General features: G+C 39.4%; 2 protein-coding genes across 3 annotated transcripts in view; both read right to left on the bottom strand.

Annotated features, from left to right (window-relative positions):
- sardh (sarcosine dehydrogenase) overlaps positions 1–1,704 on the bottom strand; it is a 42,836-nt gene extending 41,132 nt beyond the window's left edge. Inside the window, exons 1-2 of one of the 2 annotated variants that reach the window (XM_085463420.1) lie at positions 1,570–1,704; positions 366–555 (exon numbers count right to left, since the gene is read on the bottom strand). In XM_085463420.1, coding sequence (XP_085319546.1) covers positions 366–550 — 185 coding nt within the window. In that variant the 5' untranslated portion in view covers positions 551–555; positions 1,570–1,704. Of the gene's footprint in view, positions 1–365; positions 556–1,195; positions 1,481–1,569 lie in introns of those variants that run through there. The other variant, XM_085463419.1, reaches the window with a different exon arrangement.
- Positions 1,705–5,723: 4,019 nt separating this feature from the next.
- On the bottom strand, positions 5,724–18,338 carry cercam (cerebral endothelial cell adhesion molecule). Its single transcript, XM_085463418.1, has 12 exons — positions 17,945–18,338; positions 14,953–15,063; positions 14,087–14,204; positions 13,786–13,920; positions 13,425–13,629; positions 13,120–13,239; positions 12,925–13,001; positions 12,498–12,604; positions 12,112–12,244; positions 10,509–10,636; positions 9,630–9,833; positions 5,724–7,404 (listed from the first exon to the last, which is right to left on the bottom strand). The coding sequence occupies exons 1-12, from the start codon at positions 18,145–18,147 to the stop codon at positions 7,170–7,172; spliced, it is 1,776 nt and encodes a 591-aa protein (XP_085319544.1). The 5' UTR covers positions 18,148–18,338; the 3' UTR covers positions 5,724–7,169.
- Positions 18,339–19,789: the final 1,451 nt, after the last annotated feature.

The following is a 19,789-nucleotide window of genomic DNA, read 5'->3' as shown; positions in this document are numbered from 1 at the left end:
ATCAATTCACAAGTGCAACACAGTCCCTTTTTCTTTCCCCCTGCTTCCAATCTTTAAACTACAGCAACAATAATGACCAATAACTCCTTTTTTTAAATTAAACGAACAATAAACACTCTTGTTTTGATACAAACCTTTCCCAGTGCAAAGTATCAACAGAGCATCTATATTCTGTTCAGAACTTGTACATCACTGTGTCCATTCCTCCATGAACTAGTTTTTCTTCACAATCACGTATTAATCCACCACTTCAACCATTAGATTAATCAGCTGTTTATGTATAAAGTCACTGCATATAATCTTAAGAATATATTTCTGAAAACATTCCCACACAATCCATTTATCCATTCAAAACCCAATCTAACCTGGGTAATGGCTTAGTGGGTCCTGAGGAGGCTCCATCCTCCTGTTTGAGTGTCTTCTCGTAGGGAACACTCTTTTCCTTGGTGGGCTCCGAGCTGTAGGACCGAGTGCTTGTCCGGCACAGCGGAGAAAGAGGAGGCCTCACTGCTGAGAACACTCGCCAAACTGCGCTCCTAAGGAAGGCCATGACCCCTGTGTGCAGTAAGACAACACAAAGGGACATTTTAAGTTTTAAGTTGTAACACTCAAGGTTTCAGAATAAAGTCATTATGTACAAAAACTCTTTTCTGAAGTATTTTCTGCTTGTTCTGGCTAGGATTTGTTTTGTTTGTTTGTTTGTTTGTTTGCAACATTTTGTACCCAGTGAAAACCATAATAACTGAAAAATAAATGTAAATAACTTTATTATACTCAGGTTCAGGGGAATTTACGCAAATTTGCGCAGGGTTAGTAAATCTAGTGGGCAAGACTTGGCGGATCGAGTATATAATGTTCAGCCACGTGCAAACACCAATAGTTTGACCAAACAAGGATTTTGGAAAAAACACTTTGGGCACCTGGGCGCAAAAACGGCAGCACATTCACCACTAAATAACCCCGCACTTAATGCGTATTACAAAGCTTTTAGCGGGTAAATGTGCAATTTATGCAATAACGTACAGAACGCGATGCACAGAGTGCGCTCGCCTGGAAACGACAAGTCTCAAAATAAAAGAAACTACATTAGCAGTTCCAGGTAGCAACGTGGCGTGAAGTTCTGCGATCTCAAACAACGGAGCATGCAAATTACATAATGCAGCAACTTTTGGATGTACATTCATGTCGCACTTACGCTCGATTCCGCTTGTCCAAGATTGCCCCGGAAACACACTCGAGGAAAGAGGTAAGTAGTGAGAGGGGCTGCTTCCAGAATTAAGGGAGTGGGTTTATGGTGAGAAACGGTCAAGTAGTTCCGCAGACCAACGAGCGACAGAACTGCTGTCGAGCCCACAAGACACAGCTCAGTAGCTGTCAGATAAATGTGAGCTGCAACGGTGTTAGACTGCAGTTGTAGTTCCTACCTTCACATGCGGTTTGGCATACAACTAGAAATTAGATCAGTCAGATAGGATTATACCCAAGCAGCCTAGTAAGTGGTGGAATTGAGCAACAACACATGACACTTTGGAAACGCCAGAAAAAGGTTAAGTAGACTTGACCAAGTACCTCAAATGAGTCAGCAGAGGTTCGTGACTTCGCTGGTTTTGTCCCATAAACATAAGTATGCACAAAATACCTCCTATGTGAAAATATTCAAGAAAATATATAATGTGCCAAAAGAGAAACATTAATGTCAATTTGCTGTTTGTTCTGTTTGTTTGGTTCATGAATGTGTGGGTGTCTGTATTTCCGGGAGGCTAGGGTAACAGCTGCTATTGACAGCCCAGTGATCAAATCAAGCAGAAGTAGGTCATCACATATATGTTGAACATGTGGAGTTTGTCTGTGTGAGGCATTTGACTCAGTGTTGTGGGGATGCTGCAGTAGGACAGGGGAAGAAGAAAAAAACACTTTAAACCTCAAAAGAAGGCTCCTTGCCACACTGAATGATTCAAACTTTGGCTCCAGACCCCTGAGACATCTGTAGTTGAAGCCTGCCAAGCTGACCTCATGATTCCCCACCTCCTAACCAGCAGCCAATAAAGTGCAAAGTTTAGGTCCCTCCTGTGCCAGGTGGTTCTTTCTAGTTTAGACAGCTTTGAGCTAGACTGAAGCTGAGTATAGGAGCTGTTGCCAGCACTGGTATCTTATGTATAAGAATCTGAAACGAAGAAAGTGGACCACAGCTACCTTTGAACTTTGTAGATTTCCTTAAACTAATTTTTTATGTGACTGAATAACAGTGTCTTAAGGACAGAGTGTTATGTAGTGATGGGCAGATGAAGCCCCATGAAGCACTGAAGCTTTTCATCCAATTGGTTCACCCCAACGCGAAGCTTCATGAAGCTTCATTTGCTCTAGCAGGACACCTACTGGACGTAAAAATAATAGCTGGCATGAATTTGAAGAGTGTGGCATTTTGCACACAGCCTGTAAATGTCAACAACAAAAGGAGTGTGTAAAACACCTATAGTGTAGTGATGGCAGTATACTGTGTATATTTATGCTGGCAGTATGGAAAATGATTATTTGCGGCAAAGTTCGAACCGCTTCATGAACCAGTCACGTGGTACAGCCGGGCAGCGAGGCTTCGGACGTCATCATTTTCAGCTCCTCCCATAAATGAAGCAAGCCTCGATACGCGCTTCGCGGAAACGCCCCCTCCATTACTCGACACACGCTCCGAAGCCTCGATACAGAACGTCCCATCACTAGTGTTATGTCCACGTGTATTTGTGTGCACGCACATGTGTATGCTGCTATGCCAGCAGATGCAGCAGAACACTGAGCTGTAAGCACATAGATTGTATATAGTGGCTTCTCTTCTCTTCCTGTGGTATGTGGCAGAGTGTTCCAGAGAGAACCAGATAAACTACTGTATATGCAGACAGCTGGGGTGTGCTTAGAGGTAAATGTGTATGCTTTGATACAGACTTGGGTATCAAGTGCTGGTGTACTTAGAAAGACAGAATGAAATAGATTCAATCAGACTCAGAATACTTTACTAGGGGAAATTCTTTTTCGTTACAGTGCTCCATTATAAACAACCATTAACAAAGACAGACAATACACTAACTAAGAATAGCACAATATATACAGGCATATATATACATAAAGGTCACTTATTAATAACAAACCTGAGTCAATAGCTAATAAATGTTGTTTTTTTTGTTTTTTTTGCCTGTCCCGTTTGGCTCTTTTGCCATCAGAATTGTTGTCTAAAGGTAAAGAAAGATGCCCAACGGATTTACTTTACCAAATGGACCATCCCAGCCTTGCCGTAATGGTCTATTTGATTCATATTTTATTGTTTATTTTATTTTCACTTGCTGAATACGGGACAGACTTGACTGGGGGAAAGAAAGAGGGAAAGAGAAACAGCTGAGAAGAGGGACGGGGGAGAAGGGCAAAAGACAAAAACCAACAGAACGGGCAGAAAAAAAAAATGCATATATCAATCACCTGGATCACCTGCTGAGAAAGAAAAAAGAAAGCAAGCAGAAGAGAACAAGAGTAATAGAATAAACAACATCACAATGATATATGGGAATATGACAGTAAATACTAAATATTAAACATTATTGTGCAGCACATAAGATCAACAGAACACAGTGTGCTTTGAGGTAGGAGCCAAAAAGGGTGTAGTTTGTGGGTGTGATCACCCGTGTGTACACCTGTGAGCATGGACGCGCTTGTTTTTTTAAAAGGTTCCTTCATGTAATGATCTGCTAGAGGGTGTGGGGGGGATAGCTAATAACTGTTACATGAATAGACTGAGAAAATATTTTTTACGTTTGTGTCGAGCCCTTCATTTTTAGAGTGCTCTCAGAAGTTATTTTCACAGCAGAGAGAAAGCTGTCCTTTACTGGTAACTTGTAAAGATGACAAAGAAATAAAAGAAGAAATTATCAGCTTTCATGGTGATATGCACATACATTTTTCAGTATCTCAGAAATGGCAGTGTTGACTTGATTCCCCCATTTTCAGCTGGCCTGGCCTTCAACTTGGAGCACAGACTGTTTTTGAGTTGAAATTGAAGAGAAATATCCTGCACTTTGGATTATTCTGCAGTTTTTTAGTGCCTCTGCAGAATGCATGGGCAGGGTGCGCACTCATCTTTCTTCTCCTGGGAGTTTGGGTAAGTTTCCCAGGATTTTCAACACCTGCTAAAGGGGAGAACAACAGGTAAGATGGAGTGGGGTACTTCCTTGTGAGTTTTTCAGGTGTTTAACTGGGATTTATTTTTTGGGTTTAGATTCCCAGAATCTGATTTTATTTTGTATGTGTGGCATTTTTTGTAAATATTTATATTTTAAGTAATGAAAATAGAAAACTGGTTTTATTGGCATTTGTTAATGTGGAAACACCTTTTCTTATGTGGTAGCAGTAAAATGAGGTGCAAAACAAATAATTCATGTGGCTTTAAATACGAAATGTTCGAGAAATAAATCACGCAACCTTACTTTGCTTCTGCCCTTATAATTCTGAAATGTACAGTATTGTATTTATTTCCTTGTGGCCTGCACTTTAAAACACATCAAGTTGGATAAAGACAGTTTTTGTAGTTTTGCCTCTGCACTGTACACTACCACAGAGGCTTTTAAATCAAACATTAACTGATTGAAGTGCTGACTTTCGGCTTTAGGGGATTTAACAAAATAATGCTTTAACTTTTAAGGAATCGTTGCCATTTTTATACACAGCCCCTATTTGTTGGAAAAGTAATCGAACAAATGACTGACAAGCAGTTTCGTGGCCAGGTGACGGCTGATCCCTTGTAATTAAATGACAAATGTAGTAGACATAAGAATGATTCAAAGTGTTGAATTTATATCTTACACAAAGTCTACAGCTTGTTACTGTTATTTTAATTGAGACCTAAAGACACATCAGTGCCAGTGAGCAAGCCCTTTATTCTGCTGAAAAGAAAAAGACTAAATAAACCATCAGAGGCAGTAAAGACTTTAGGAATTGTCAAATCAACAAACTGGTACGTTGTTAATAAGAATAAATGCACTGGCCAGCTCAGGGCCTGAAAAACCACAAAATACAACTAAAGTGTAAGCATTTCTAAAGGCAAAGAAATGGGATATTATTCAGTGGCCAAGTCAGTCATAATCCAACAGAACATGCTTTTCAGTTATTAAATACACAAGCTGAAGGCAAAGAGCCCTAAAAACAAGCAGCAACTGATGGTGGCTGCTGTAAAGGCCTGGCAGCCAGCATCTCAGTGAAGCAAACACATTTAACAATGTCAATGTTTTTTTTAGACTTAATGCTGATGGCTGAAAAGGATTTTCATCAGTTCTGAGCCTCTAAAAATGGGGCACTGTATATGAAAATGACTGTAATTCCTAAACAGTTAATGCAAAATTTTTGTAAATCCCCTTGAATAAAAACTGAAAGTCTGCACATCAATCACAATGACTGATTTCAAATCCACTGCAAAAATTGTGTCTTAAACTGCATTTATGTACTTCTCCATCTACACACACATCTATAGGTGTGCATGTATGTAAACTCTGGCTGCAGTAGCAGAATTTAGGAAACAGTACCCCCTTGTGTTTTTTCTTCTTAGCACATGGTAGCTTTGTGTATTTAATAAAATATGTTCATTTGTTAACTAACAGTCCATAACCATTTATATAACAGTGCAAAAATATTTGTATTTCAATTCTGAGCTGCTTGCTATCCAGATGTGAAATCAGTGGCAATTAATGAATCGTAATATTAATATAAATTTATTGCTCAAAGATGCAGAGACAAAAAGTAGACCCAGAGACAAAACTGGACCCACGTATCGTACATCATGTTGTGCAACTCATCTGTGATTCACAAAGAAAAACAAATAAGTTAAGATATTTGCAGGAAAACAAATCTTCAATGTCAAAAAAACAATATACGAAACAGACCGTCATCAATGCGCACAAAAATGAAATACAAGTTTAGTTTGACCTGATCAAATCCACAAACTTGCGACATCAGTTACCTGCACTGCAACCCTGTCTAGACGAGTGTCAGCTCAATCCTGGAGCGACAGCGATGCTACAAAAGACTGTTAAAGGCTGTACTTTCATAAGACCTTTAAACACTTAAGCAACACATAGCATTTATACTTTTTAAACATAACATGTGGACGCTCTCCAAAACTGGATAAAAACCAAAGCTACACTCTTCAAGCCTCAACATGTTGCATAGATTTTATGTAAGTAATTGGGCCTTCAAAAAAAAGTATTTTTACTTTAGGAATTTCTCGTGGTTGTAATAGTGTCATAAAACCTGAAATCTTCTCAAACGGTTCTCGAATCATGACGTAATATTTTAAAACCAGTAATATGCGCAAAATTACATGAAGGTAATTTTGTTTCCAGTTCATGTTAAACTCCTAAGGATGAACATGGCTAAATGTGAAAATATTAAAATACAGCTAGGGAGTAGAAGATAATCCAAGTTAATCCATTAAGTTAAGAAAAAAAAAAAATCAATCTGAAGAAGCGTAAACTGATCAAAAGCAAACATTCAATGTGTAAGAGCTACTAACAAAATACTTATCAATTATGGTCATTCGAGATTTGTGTTAACTCTCCAGTCCCCAGTGGAGGACACACGCAAGCACAGAAATGTACAGACAGATTATAGCAACACGAAAAAAAGAAAAGAAAAAAAAACAATAGCCAATACATTTCAGACTTTTTTTTTCCAGACTTGCCAGGAGTTGTTAACAGTGCAATTACTGAACCCTCGGTTAGAATATGATCAACAGATTACGCACTATCACAGGAGTACATTTAAACAGGTTGACACGAACCATACAGAATGAATTAACGCTCTAAATGAAGCAACTAAACTAGATGACTGAGCAAAGTAAAAGAAAAGCACATAGAAGGATAAACACTCTAAACATGGGGTTGTTTGAGAAAAATCTATTGTGCAGGTTGACGCATTTATTACACCGAGACAACTGTGCATGTCTTTACACAAAGCCGAAACGAACACCATATCTTATGTTGTTGCCTCCTATCTAAGAAGCTCAGGTTAAATGACACTGAGCATGTCAGTTTTATGACACAAGGTGGAGTGAAAGTATCACTCTCTCCTCAGTAACAGTCTCTCTGACCTCATGGCCTGTGGACCTGCAGATTCTCCTCAGCTACATTTGTGCTGCACTAAAGTTCATCCCTGTAGGCGACTGACAGCATCTCGGGTGCCGGGGCAGCCCCTTTCAGGGTCTTGTGGGAGCCCCTCCAATCAGTCCTCACAGAGTCATCATCCCACAGGGTCGACGTCTCTGTGTCGCTCACCCACTGGGGATCACCGGCGTAGTGACACGGCTGGACCAGGAGGGGGTGCGCACTGAAGGCTTGTAAGTTTCTATTGGGGAAGTGGGATTTGTAGTCCTCGCTGCAGAGGGAGCACAAAGGCAGTGTTTAGACTGGGTAAAATCATTCGAAACTTAAAAACACAGGATAGGATGTCACAATAAAGAAAAAATAACAAAAATAACAGCGCTGGAACTACAGATGGAAGTTTTGTTTTTCTTGGGGGGGGGGCAGTTTGAGCAATTTTTCACCATTTACTGAAATGTTAAATATAAACATCAGGGATATTTTGTGATTTCATTGCACTATACTGATTTGACAAGAGATGGTGACAACAGGCCAATTTCAGAGATGGTTCAGTTACTCTTGGCATGAAGGGCAACAATGCATGGGGTGCATTTGTTGAGTGTTCTCAGCAGACTAGTCAAGCATATCAAATCAGAATCACAGTGGTGTGAAAAAGAGAGAGAGTGCAGAGAAAGCAGGCTGGCTATAGGCCAGATTTCCACACATGATGGAGCACACAGACACAGCCAGGCCTTCTGGTTTGCAGATCCTTTGGCACAAAGTGCATTTCATTTCTTAGAGTTAGTTCCTGATGACGAGAACAGTTGCCTTGTTGGGGAAACTGTCAAGGATATCATTGTTAAAGCCAGAATTTGATTCACCCATTACACTAATAATTTAAAGATACATTTGGAGGTGAAGTCGATATTTTATAGACCTCCAGCAACCATCTAGCATGAAATAGAAGCTTTACAGATGATGGCTCCAAGTCAGCAGTTGAAGGATCGCCAATGTGGTTAGACTTCCTTTGTACGGAGAGACAAACGTGCATTTTTATTGCATCAGACAGTCGTCTGGACCTTTGCAACCAAAAATGTGAACCTCATAGTGATGCCAGATGAACGCTAAGGGATAACCATAGTCATCATGGTGGAGGAACCATGGATGTCTGTATTATTATGGCAGTAGTTAAAACTAAACAACAACATCTGCGGTTGAAAATTAAAGGCAATGATTAAAAAAGCAGTTCCAACAATGGCCACTGGAGGCTTGCTCCCAAAGTGAGTCAACCCCAATGACTCCAATGTTAGTAGGCCAACTTCCAACCAGAAAATACAATTTCCCCTTCAACTGGTAGGCCTTAGCTATTTAGAGTGACTGAACTGTCTGTGCTCTAGTTATGGTGCATATAAAAGAATATTTTTAGTGAGCTTTAATTAGCAGGTATCTATGTCTGTGACAAATTCACATGATGCAACTTGTCAACCATCCTACCATCTTTCATTTCTTGACAATAGCTCATTTCTATCTGCCAAAGCTGAATATATATGATAAATGATAATAGCGACCACCTATCAATGGGCTAAAATTATTCTTTTTTGTGATTATACACGTACAACACATTATTAAAGCATCATTTTGATTTCGCAGCCAACGGCATAAACAAACCAAAAAATGCTGTAGTTCTAAATATAAGGCTTCAAAATTAAAGTCCCCAAACAAATGACTGATATTAGTGTGGCAGCATAATTCTTTTATATCAAATCTGTAATAAAGAAACTTTGATGTTGCAGCTTAATTTTTGTTTTGTTTTTACCAAAGTAAGTACAGACCATACTGTTAGTGCCACAAACACTGGTATAAACTTAAATAACAAACCATAGAAATTTAAGTATGGACTAAAATAGTCTGGACTGACCATACAGTAGTGTAATTCATGGAGAAAGGCGACAACATAGGCTTGGAAAAAATATATATCTTCTTTACCACAAACAAAACTGAGTCCACTCTGGCTGCTCACATCTGTCGGTCACACTGTGTTTAAGAAAATGTCAGCCCACACTGACAAAAATTCAGACCATTAATCCCAGAAAGAGATGCAGACACGAGGCCTGTGCATCATAAAAGGAAAATGCTGAGAAAGATTAAATCTATTTTGAAATGTGGTGCGCTAATTCAGCTTGACAAGCACAACATATCAAAGAGACTTTCTTTCAGAAAAACGCAGTGAAGTAAAACCACAGACTTCCACATAGTTCTTTAATCTATACACTCCAAACAAAACTAGGCTAAATATAAAGCATGTACACATGTTTAGGCAGCTATAGAAAAGAATGTTTTTAGCCCTGAGGTCTGCTTTAGTTTAAACGGTCTCGCAGGAGAAGGAGATTAAAGAGTGCTGAAGAACAGGTTTCATTATAGCGGTCACTGTATGGAACATACAAGAAGAAAACCAGAAAAACTTCAAAGTGCGCAGAGAGTAGCATGAGTGTATTTTTGACACTTTTTTATGATACATACTTCGGATGTTTGTCGTACATAATGGGGAGGAATTCATCAACAGGCAGCATCTTGGAAAGTGGCTCAGCATTGAGGAGTTTCTGGGCTCCCTGTAGGGAGATGGCGTAGGACAGAGTCCAATACGAGTAGTCGGCCATCACCAAGTTACGAACGTTCTCCACTGGCTCCTCCTTTCCAGGATTCACCTGCTTCCTGCCCAAGTATCTGTGGCAACATAAAGCGATCATAAGAACTAAAGAAGTTAAAAAAAAAAAAATCAGGCGCGGGGTAGAAGCAGCAAAAACCCAGGATGGTCAAGGCATGTGATTTTTACAATCAAACTCCACCTTGCTGTTCTTTTCTGCCTAGCAGGCATAAAACATTTTTCAGCACATGCTCTGTACGTGCATTTTCCTTCCAAATATGTACGAAAAAAGAAAGTGCTAACATCACATGTTTAAGTATTTTGGATGAGCTTTAACCATGGAGCTTGGGATATTCTATTAGGGTTTGTTTGTTTTTTAATTAAATGATTTTATCTCATAATATGAGAAAAAAAAAATCACCCTACTGGACTTCATGGTTCTGCACAGTACACAAAATGTTAATGGTTATAGCAAATACGATTGCTCTACAAAAATATGTTCCATTAAGTTATTATTGTATATCATAGTCATAAATTTGTCCCAAATTCTACACTAGAAAAACTTCAAACTTTGTCTGAAGTTTTGTCTAATCCCGTTTGTATGATTTCAAACAAAACCAGCAAACTATATCAAAGGGTACAAATGCACTTTGGACTTTATAATGAACCTAACCTGAGCTTTCTTACCTGCGTCTCATTTAACCTTAACCAAAAACAGGAATTGGACTGGAAACTAGGAGTAAAATGTGTCTTACATGATGTCCCAGTCCAGCTCCACCTGCTCCACATCCTGCATCATTTTGAGTATTCGTCGCTTGAAGTTGGCCTGAAAGCGAACATCATCTTCAAAGACCAGGGCCTTATCCATCTGCATGTCCACCATCTATGGAAAAAGAAGTATACACACTGTAAGCCTGACCTGTTAAATAAATCAAAAGGTTTGTGTCATAAAAGCAGGTTTTTATTTTGCATCCATCTTCTTTACAAACATGACTCTTGGTTTTCAGCTGAGTGCAATTATTTTCATTTACAGTTGTGAAAAAGAAAGTACGCCTTCTTTGAATTTTAAGGTTTTACATAAAAATAATCTGGTCCTTAGCAGTTCTTATGTAAATGCAAATTCAGATTAACAACCACACATTATATATTACATCATGTCATTATTGATTGTATGAGAACAACTCCATAATGCAGAAGCTAAGGACAACTTACTTAGATATGAATTAAGAGGGTAAATAGCAGCCAGGCACTGTGAATCAAATACACTTAACATCAGCAGGTGTGAGCACTTACATAAAAGCAGATGTTTTGGCAGTTTGGTGGTATGGAGCATTCAGGTGTGTGTTAACACAATGTCAAGAAGGAAAGACATCTTACACATGACCTTAAAGAAGCAATTGTTGCTGTCTTTTGTCTTGGAAAGGTTGTGAAGCCATTTTCAATCATTTGAAGTCCATTTTATGAAAGCATTCAGTACAGCTGACAATCTTCCTGTGGACATCCCAGCAAATGTCCACAAACAAACGGCAAGTTTGAAGGGTTGCAAGAAGAAAGCCTCTTCTTGGCAGCACGGCTTAGGTTTGCAAACTTACATCTAAAAAACCCCACAAGACTTCTGGAACAATGTGTGGTGGACATATGACACCAAAGTGAAGATGTTTGGCCATAATGGACGCTGATATGTCTGGAGAAAACCCAAACACAGCACATAAACCTCACACCAACTGTCAGCACAATGGTAGAGGGGTGATTATTTATGCTTTTTCTACAACCACAGGACCTGTGCTGCGAGTCAGAAGCTCCTCTGTATACCAGATCATTCTAGTGTTAAATATGAGGCCTTCTGTCCAAAAGTTAAAACCTTTGGGTCATGCAGCAAATCTACAACAAAATGCCTGAAAAAGAAATAAATCAAGGTGTTGCAACGGCCGAATCAAAGTCCAAACCTCATCTCCGCTGAAATGCTGTGGTGGACTTTAAGATAACTGTGCATAAATGGATGCCTGCAAACCTCAGTGAAGTGAAGCTGCGTGCTGTAAATGAGAGCGGGCCAAAATTCTTCCACAATGATGTAAGACACCGATTAAGTCATCCAGAAAACCACTACTTCAAGTTATTACTGCTAAAGGTAACGTAAAAGCTACTGAAGTTGATATAGAAACGCTTAGAACTCAAAGAAGTTATAGTTTTGTTTTCACATGACTGTATCATAATATTGTAAAAAGGTGATTTGCAAGGACTGTATATACAATTATGCTTTCTTCTTATATAGTATACTATGAAGTATAAATTAAAATATTTGAGTTTTAACTTCAGAAAAGGGATTTGACAAATGTGTGACAGTGTGTGTCCTCTCACCTCCTTCCAGATGTAATAGTGACTGAGGAAGCAGCCCACTTCTCCTTTGGTCAGAGTGCGTCCAGAGAATGGGTCATAGTATCCTGGCAGCAGGTCGACACCCAAAATCTTAATGTCACTGCTGTTCAGTGCACTGCATACACACACACACACACACACACACTTTTTTTTTGGTAATTCTGTCTTTGATAAGAGAAGAGCGTTCAAATTTGGAGCATACGTAGCCATAACGCTGATATTTATTATAAGCCACAAGTGTCCATATTTTCAAGATAAGAATTGAAATTGGCCTCACACCAAGAGTCTGAATTGACACGGTGTTACATTTCTTGACAAACTTAACTATAAAACTGAGAGAGGAAAAGACCTGAGAGCAATCCACTCACTTTCCATCCACGGCATCGACCACTTTGACGTCAATCTCAAGCTCGTTTAGAGAGAACAACATCCTGTCTCTGCGGTCGGCACGCCGTCGCAGGTTAATCAGATAAATCTGTGCAGGAGATGGGCGACCCAGAACGTTATTTAAATCTGGACACTGTGTACCATCATCATAAATCTTTGAGTTTCATCAAATGGGTCGACTGCATATTCGGCATGTTTTCAAACTCTATTCACTCAGTGAAAACATGCATCATAATTGGTCTGAATCTTGCTGAACATAAAGTACTACCTAAAAAGTTGATGTATAATTATATTATATATTACACATAATTACATCCATGCTTTCATTACTGCATAGAACAAGCCTGTATAAGGTTGGGTTAACCTTTTTTACACATTAACTGAAAAAACTTGAACTGGTTCACCTACCTCATCAAATCCCAGGAGGTCTCTCTGTTTTGGAAACATGTGGATGAAACGGGAAGGATACATGGGTGGCCCGTCGACTTTTCCACAAACAGGGATATTAGTTTGGGGGGGGGGGGTAAAAGAGAGGTGAGCTGATGTGCCTTTTTTTAACTGTCATTATTTGGCTTTAGTATTACAAATCATCTATGCTCTTACTCATAGACTCAAGGTGAACATGGACAAAGTTGAGACGATCGTCTTCTAAGGTGTAGTGCGGTTTGGCTGGAACGTTCAGGTAGCCGTAGCGCTCCTTGTTGCACAGGTACATCTGTATCTCTGAGTAGCAACGAAAAGCAATCATTTAATTAATTATAAACATATTTATTCATGTATATTTTCAACACTGGGTCCTGAAATATACAAATATTCTACAGTGAAGCAAGCGCAGACGTGATTTAGTGCAACAGCTGTGTTGAGTAAACCTGACTGCTGAACATAATAACACACGAGCATCTACAGACCTGCAGCCCGACAGGAGAAGGCAAAAACAATAATATCGTCGTAGGGCCACGAGTAGTCCTCATGAGGAGGATAGAAAGCAAGTTTTTTCATGCCCTCCTTCCTCAAATCCAGCAGCAGGGTGCTGTGGACCATAGGCACAGGGAAGCAGCCCACTCGGTGACGATGACGGGTGGGGAAGTACTCTGCTGTTCGACGATAATATCCCTAAAGAATTGAGATATTTAAAAAAATATGCTTACTTATGTCCTAGATCTGTGTCATTTTTCTGCATTATGTTCATCAAGAAAGCAACAACAATTTTTTTTCTCAAGTATTCCCTTTAAGCGGATAAATAATCACTCATTTTTAAGTGCTGCTCACCTGTGGAGTAATACCACACCAGTAGTTAGAGTACGCCCCCGGAGAATCTAACATAGGAGCGATGACTGACTTGTTTTCTGCTATCAGCAGGTTGAGGGATTCTGGATTTGTGAGGATATTGTCCGTGTCTGCGTACTGAATCACAGAGACAGAAAATACAAAGGAAAAAGTATTTTTCATTCAAATTACAGTTGCTAAGTTTTTTTTTTTTCTTGGATGAAATAACAGCCTCAGTAAGAAAGACATCCCATCTGCTTAATCAAGAAAGGAGATAATATGAAACTTATCACAAGAAAGGTACCAAGATATAATCAGCCCAGCGTTTCCTGGCAAAGTTGAGCGCTGCTTGTTTCAGCTTCATCACATATTCGTATCTGCTGTTGGGCCAATGCTTAGGACCCAGCTCTCCAGCATAGGACCTAAGACACACAGAAGTACAGTATTATTAGGGGATATAATACTATATTGGTAAAATGTTGTATAATTTGCCACGTGAAGCAAATATGTGATTGGCTGAATGGTTTCTATTGTAAAAAAAACAAAACAAAACAAAAACAGCATCGCTGAATCATGCTGGAGTGTTGACCACAGTGAATACAGCATACCGATGCTAATGGATTAAATAAAACCAGAACAGTAAATAAGTTCTGTGGTGCTGTGAAAAGAGCATAAACAGGTGGATAACGTAACAGTTTCATGACTGTAGAAGTTTAGCAGAACTCACTCAGAATAATAACTGACAGGCATAAAAGAGTCTGCTAATAGAAAGCAGAGCATCATGTACAGACAAGCCTAGATATGCTTTGTCAAACTCTTTTTTTAGCTTTTAAAATGAATACCAGATGAACTGCAAAGTTGCAGCCTACAGAGGGGTGTTAATACTTTCACTGAACACGTGGACAAAAAGAGCCAGTAAGAAAAATCAATACATGTACAATCTGAACATTGTTTGATTTATTTTGTCAATACCAGGATGACACTTCAGAGGATCATAGATTTGCCTCCTGATGAGTAAAAGGGATTGTTCCTGTCATTTCCCTTGTAGAAAGCAACTATTGAAGGTGATCTGCTTTGATCCACGTGTGCTGTAAGATCAAGTTGGGGGTGTTTCCAAACTCAAATCCCAGCAGTACACAAAGCTCAACACATTAACATTTTCAGACTTACGTTGGCTTGTCCATTGGTCTCCACTCAACATAATGGTAATATTTCTGCATGACAGTCAGCCACTCCTTCAGTATGGCTGTGGTGTTATCTGTGTTGTGATCCGTGGCTGCCCTGGAAAGCACAGAGAAGGCAGAGGGTGAAGTAACTGCACCAAACGTAGGGAACCTAAACTTGGCGTTGGTTCTTGTTATTACTTATTCCCCTCGTTGTGCCAGGGGAACAGTGAAATCTACATTATGTGAATTTTTCAGCTCCTCATCATGCCGGTGCAAAATTCATGCTGCATTCCCGCTCTCATTGGTAAATGTCAAATTATTTGCTGACAGGCTTATTTGATTCAGTGCCCAATACTGATGTTCAGCCTGTGTATTACTCGATCAACAAACAAAACCAAATACAATACAAAACAACACAATACAAATGATTACTACTTATTTGAGCAGAGTTTTTCAGGTTTGTAAACGTTTTAATGTTGTCTCTCAGTTCCACTGAATGATCTGAACAATCATTTTCCGCTTCTCTGGTTTACGGTACACCACAAGGTTCTATTTTGGGGCCTTTACCGTTTTTGTCATATCTGCTCCCTTTTCAGCACATTTTCATCACTTTTAAGGACATTTCTTATCACTGCTAGATAGACTGGCTGTCAAATTTCTTCAACTTAGTGAAGAGAAAGCAAAAATCCCATGACAGATTTGTGCTGAAGGTAATGGAAATTCTAGATTGCCTTGCCCCTTTTGCTAAAGTTTGAATAACTTTTGATTGTGGATACTCCCGTTAAAGCTCTGGTTCACTCTCGTTTTTATCACTTCAGAAATATTGTCAAGTTAGGTTTCATTGTTTCACAGTCTGAATTGGAAATCAATCAAATCATAATCAGTCTTTTATTTCATCACATCTAGATTATTGCAATTCGCTAATTCAGTTCCACTTGCACCCCATTAACTTCAGTCTACTTTAAGATTCTAGTTTTGACTTTTAGAGCTCTGCATTAACAAGCACCAGCATATATCAGGTATCTTTTTGTATCCTTACATCCCCAGTACATCCCTGAGGTGACTTAATCAGGACTTGCTGGCTGATATACAAATATAAAAATAAATGAGACAAATACCCCAAGAGTTTGAAGCTCTCTCCCACTGAGTCATAGCACTATGAAGTTGGTGATCTCTTTTAAAAATGAGGTTAAAAATGCATATTTTTAACCTTGCTTTTTGGTAACTTTTTTGTCTTTATGTTTTTAGCATTTTGTGATATTCATCTTGAAAGGGGTTATATAAAGAAAAATTTACTTTTTTAATTACTTTTAACCCAATGCACTTCATGACCTCTGGGCAGAAAAGAAGAGCAAAGTGGCTGACAGCTTTTGCACTAAAATATGCATTGGATCCCGTTCCTGTCCACAGCTGTGAGTTATCTTCAGCAGTGTCACTCTAGCAAACCTTTACTTGTGGTGAAGTAGGGTTGGACAAAATGACAAGGTATATCAAAGATACTAGATATCTGTCAATTAGCAGAATGGCTCTATTGCATGACCAGGTTTTTGTTAGTCTTGTTTTTTTTTATTTGTGCAAATAAGACACCACTGCAGAGTAACATCCTTTTTTTTTACTTCATCATAATATTAGGGCTCTTAATGATTTCTTTAAACTCATATTTGTACAGCAACTGGAGACACAGTTAGGGAAGGTCTCTTTGAGCCATTTCTAAACAACTGCGGATTCCAAGATCATTGGTTCAAACAATTATACAATGTAAAAGTTACTCTCATGTGTCTGGAAGAAGACCCAAATCGTTACTCTCAGATGAGAGGAAACTGATTAGGATGTTCAGGAACAAACCAGGAACCTCCAAGGCTCAAGCCTGCCATGAACTGAAAGTTGCTGAAACACCAGTGTCACTGTCCACACTGGAGTGAGTTTTACAACACCATGGACTGAGAGAGCGCTAACCGAAAAAAGAAACCCCTGATCTAAAATCAACACCTTCAAGCTTGACTACAATTTACAGTTACTTTCAAACACAATAACACTATCAGGTGTCAAACATGGTGCTGGTAGCATCATGCTCTGCTGCCAGTGGTAGGGGTAAAGATAAAGCCTGAAATCAACAGATGGATAGTCGAAACTTGGACACAACTGAGTGTTCCAACAGGACAATGATCCCAAACACACATAAAAACTGTTATTGGAATGGATAAAGCAGGCCAACATTAAGCTTCTGGAATGGCCTTCCCAAAGCACCTACCTCAACTCTATTGACAATTTGTGGACTATGCTTAAAGGCCCGATCTGGATCCAACCAATTTAAATAAACTCTACTAATTCTACTAAGAAGAGAGTTCAAATATCCGTCTGGAAGTGTGCCAGAAGCTTGTTGGTGGCTACCAAGGCATCTGAGGTGCTGCTTGCTAAATCTTCGTGTGGGTGGATGTTTGTTTTTGACTCTGTATGGATTAGAGAAAATCCAAAATAAAGTTCTTACTTTGTTTCAAATAAATAATTAAAAGTCAAAAATTGCCATGACTTTCATGACGATGATGATCAATATTCTCGTAGGACTCAACATACTAGAGTCATCTCCTCATCTTAAACCAACAGTTAATCTTTTTCCATCATTACACCGATTAAACGGGATCTCTTTTACTTCCTCACTAATAAACCACTCCGCGCTGTCTAAACAGCTAAATCCCTAGAGTTTGTAGATTTGAACATGCAGCATGAATTATAAAGAAGTAAAATCACTGCTGGTACAGTTACTCTATACAAACTTCACGGGACATAAAACTCCAAGCGAGCGACGGTAGGAAACGAATGCGGCGGAGTGAAAGGCAGCCTGGACTGTGAAAGGCGCAGAGGGAACAGGGGAGGGGTAGGACGCTGCTGCTTTCACAAACTCATTTAAATGCCATTGACCTTTTGAACGGCTGCTATAGACGGATAAAAAGGAGACCCCTCTACAAACAGCCTGGCAGTCCATGCAGGAAACCCACCACACAGAGATGCGATCTTTGGGGTAGTTGAGTCTCTCCAGAGCTCCGAGGTAGTATGGCAGGGAGTGACCGGTATTTCTCGCTATGATAGCGATAACCACGGTTGGAGGCTGCATTTTCGACTCCTCTGGATACTTCTCCTCCGAAAAGTAACATTCAGTCTGAAAAACAAAGGCCCCCAAAGCTAGAAAGTGAAGTATCATGGTGGAGGCTGTTAAAGTTGGAAAGTAATCCGCGGGGCTCCGGAGCAGCACGTAGCCGCGGTACGCGTCAGCAGTCCAAGAAAAAAGGGCTTTCCCAAATGTTCAACCCCTTTCTTCATGTACAAGCTGGCCCCTTCTGAAGAGAAATGCAAACCCAATCCTAAAGCCAGAGAGGGTTATATTCCGCTGTAATAAACCTTTTCCTGTAGGAAAAAAAACAGAAAGAGGGGAAAGAGGCGTGATTTGGCCACACTGGTATTTACAGCGGTGGGATACCCTTGGAAAGATTAGAAAGATGGAGAATAAAGTTTTAAAGTTTAAGGTCGAACATCCTTAAAAATATCATTAAAATGTTCCCAGGGATAGAAATCGGTGGGGGGGGGTGCATTTAAACATGGCAATTTGTTAGTCAAAAATTTATTTATTTAATTATTGTTTTTGAGTAAACCAGTCACAGCCTTTTAAATATTCCGACCACAGTATGGGCATTTAGTCTGTATGTGTGATATTCTGATACATACATCTGAAATAGAAAGGGATTTTGAATAAACCCAGCTTTGTCGTAATATGAAGCCAAAGAGTAGCAATTACAGAGATTCACCAGCAGAGGGAGGTTTTGATCCAAGAGAAGAATCATCATGTCGCGCACGTCTTCCTGAGGCCTTTGATCCTTTGGTTTTCTCAAATGCTGCAATTAGGATCAATTACGAGGTTATTTTTACATTTATTATTTTATTCTACTTAATAGTTATCTTTTCGAGACGTTCTCATCGTATGTCACCTTCCACTACATTCACTCATGCTATATAGTACTTATTTGCATGCATATAATAGTTGCAAGGTCAGTTTTACTCTGTTGACATTTGCCTTATAAGAAACGCAGTGTCTGCTACAGAGACACTGAGGCTTCATGAACAAAAAACAAAAATAACAAAAATGAAAACAAGTGTAAATGTTTTTAAGGGACATGTTCAACCTAATATTCATTGTAAATCTTTACATTTAAATACTATAGGGCTTTGACAGAGAAAGTTGGGAAGTTTGTGGTTTTAATCAAAGGGGAGCTTCCAAATTTTAAACACAGCTTGTAACATCATTTTCCATTTTGCACTGTGGCTCTTATTTATTGCAGTCCTAGAGCTTCGAGTGGCCTGTTGACAAGAGAAGATGTACAGTAGCCTGGGTGTTCCTCAGTATATTAAAGAGTCAAAGGTCATCTTGAATGTATTGAGTGTCAGTATGTGGGCAATAGAAAATTCATGGCCAATAGCCAAGTAGAAGATGCAGGGGCAGACAGATGCATTGGCTTCAGGGTGTAGGTGTGGCGGGAGAGCAGATTAAAACAAAGGACTAAAACACACTCGTACGGGGGGAAATAAGCACATATACACAGTTAGATCTTCAATTGTATTTTTCGTCTAGAACAACAGTAGAAAATAAACGTGAAAAGATGTGCTTGCTCCCATGGGGCTAGTGAGTATAAGGAGGCAAATGTTTTAAAAACTGATGCTCAGAGTGCTCGGCATACAAGGGAAAATTCACTTGTATGTAAGATGGACAGGACAGAGGCTGTGCGAAAAGGGGACTGATGGGAACAGACAAAAGAGAATGGAAACGATGGAAAGGGCAGTGGAGAGAAAAA

This window comes from Copadichromis virginalis, linkage group LG7, assembly GCF_057382275.1.
Source record: "Copadichromis virginalis isolate Kocher_CV1m ecotype Utaka linkage group LG7, C_Virginalis_male_GT1.1, whole genome shotgun sequence".
Classification (NCBI taxonomy): domain Eukaryota; kingdom Metazoa; phylum Chordata; class Actinopteri; order Cichliformes; family Cichlidae; genus Copadichromis; species Copadichromis virginalis.
The sequence above is the reverse complement of the archived record's forward strand: the minus strand, read 5'-3'. Positions and strand labels throughout refer to the sequence as shown.

What these genes read in the sequence shown, in the direction of transcription:
- cercam (XM_085463418.1), bottom strand. Translation starts at nt 18,147, where the DNA reads ATGATACTTCACTTTCTAGCTTTGGGGGCCTTTGTTTTTCAGACTGAA. An exon ending in GCTGGGCTGATTATATCTTG is followed by an intron (nt 13,921 to 14,086) that starts GTACCTTTCTTG and finishes TCTGTGATTCAG; the next exon opens with TACGCAGACACGGACAATAT. An exon ending in GGTGTGGTATTACTCCACAG is followed by an intron (nt 13,630 to 13,785) that starts GTGAGCAGCACT and finishes TCAATTCTTTAG; the next exon opens with GGATATTATCGTCGAACAGC.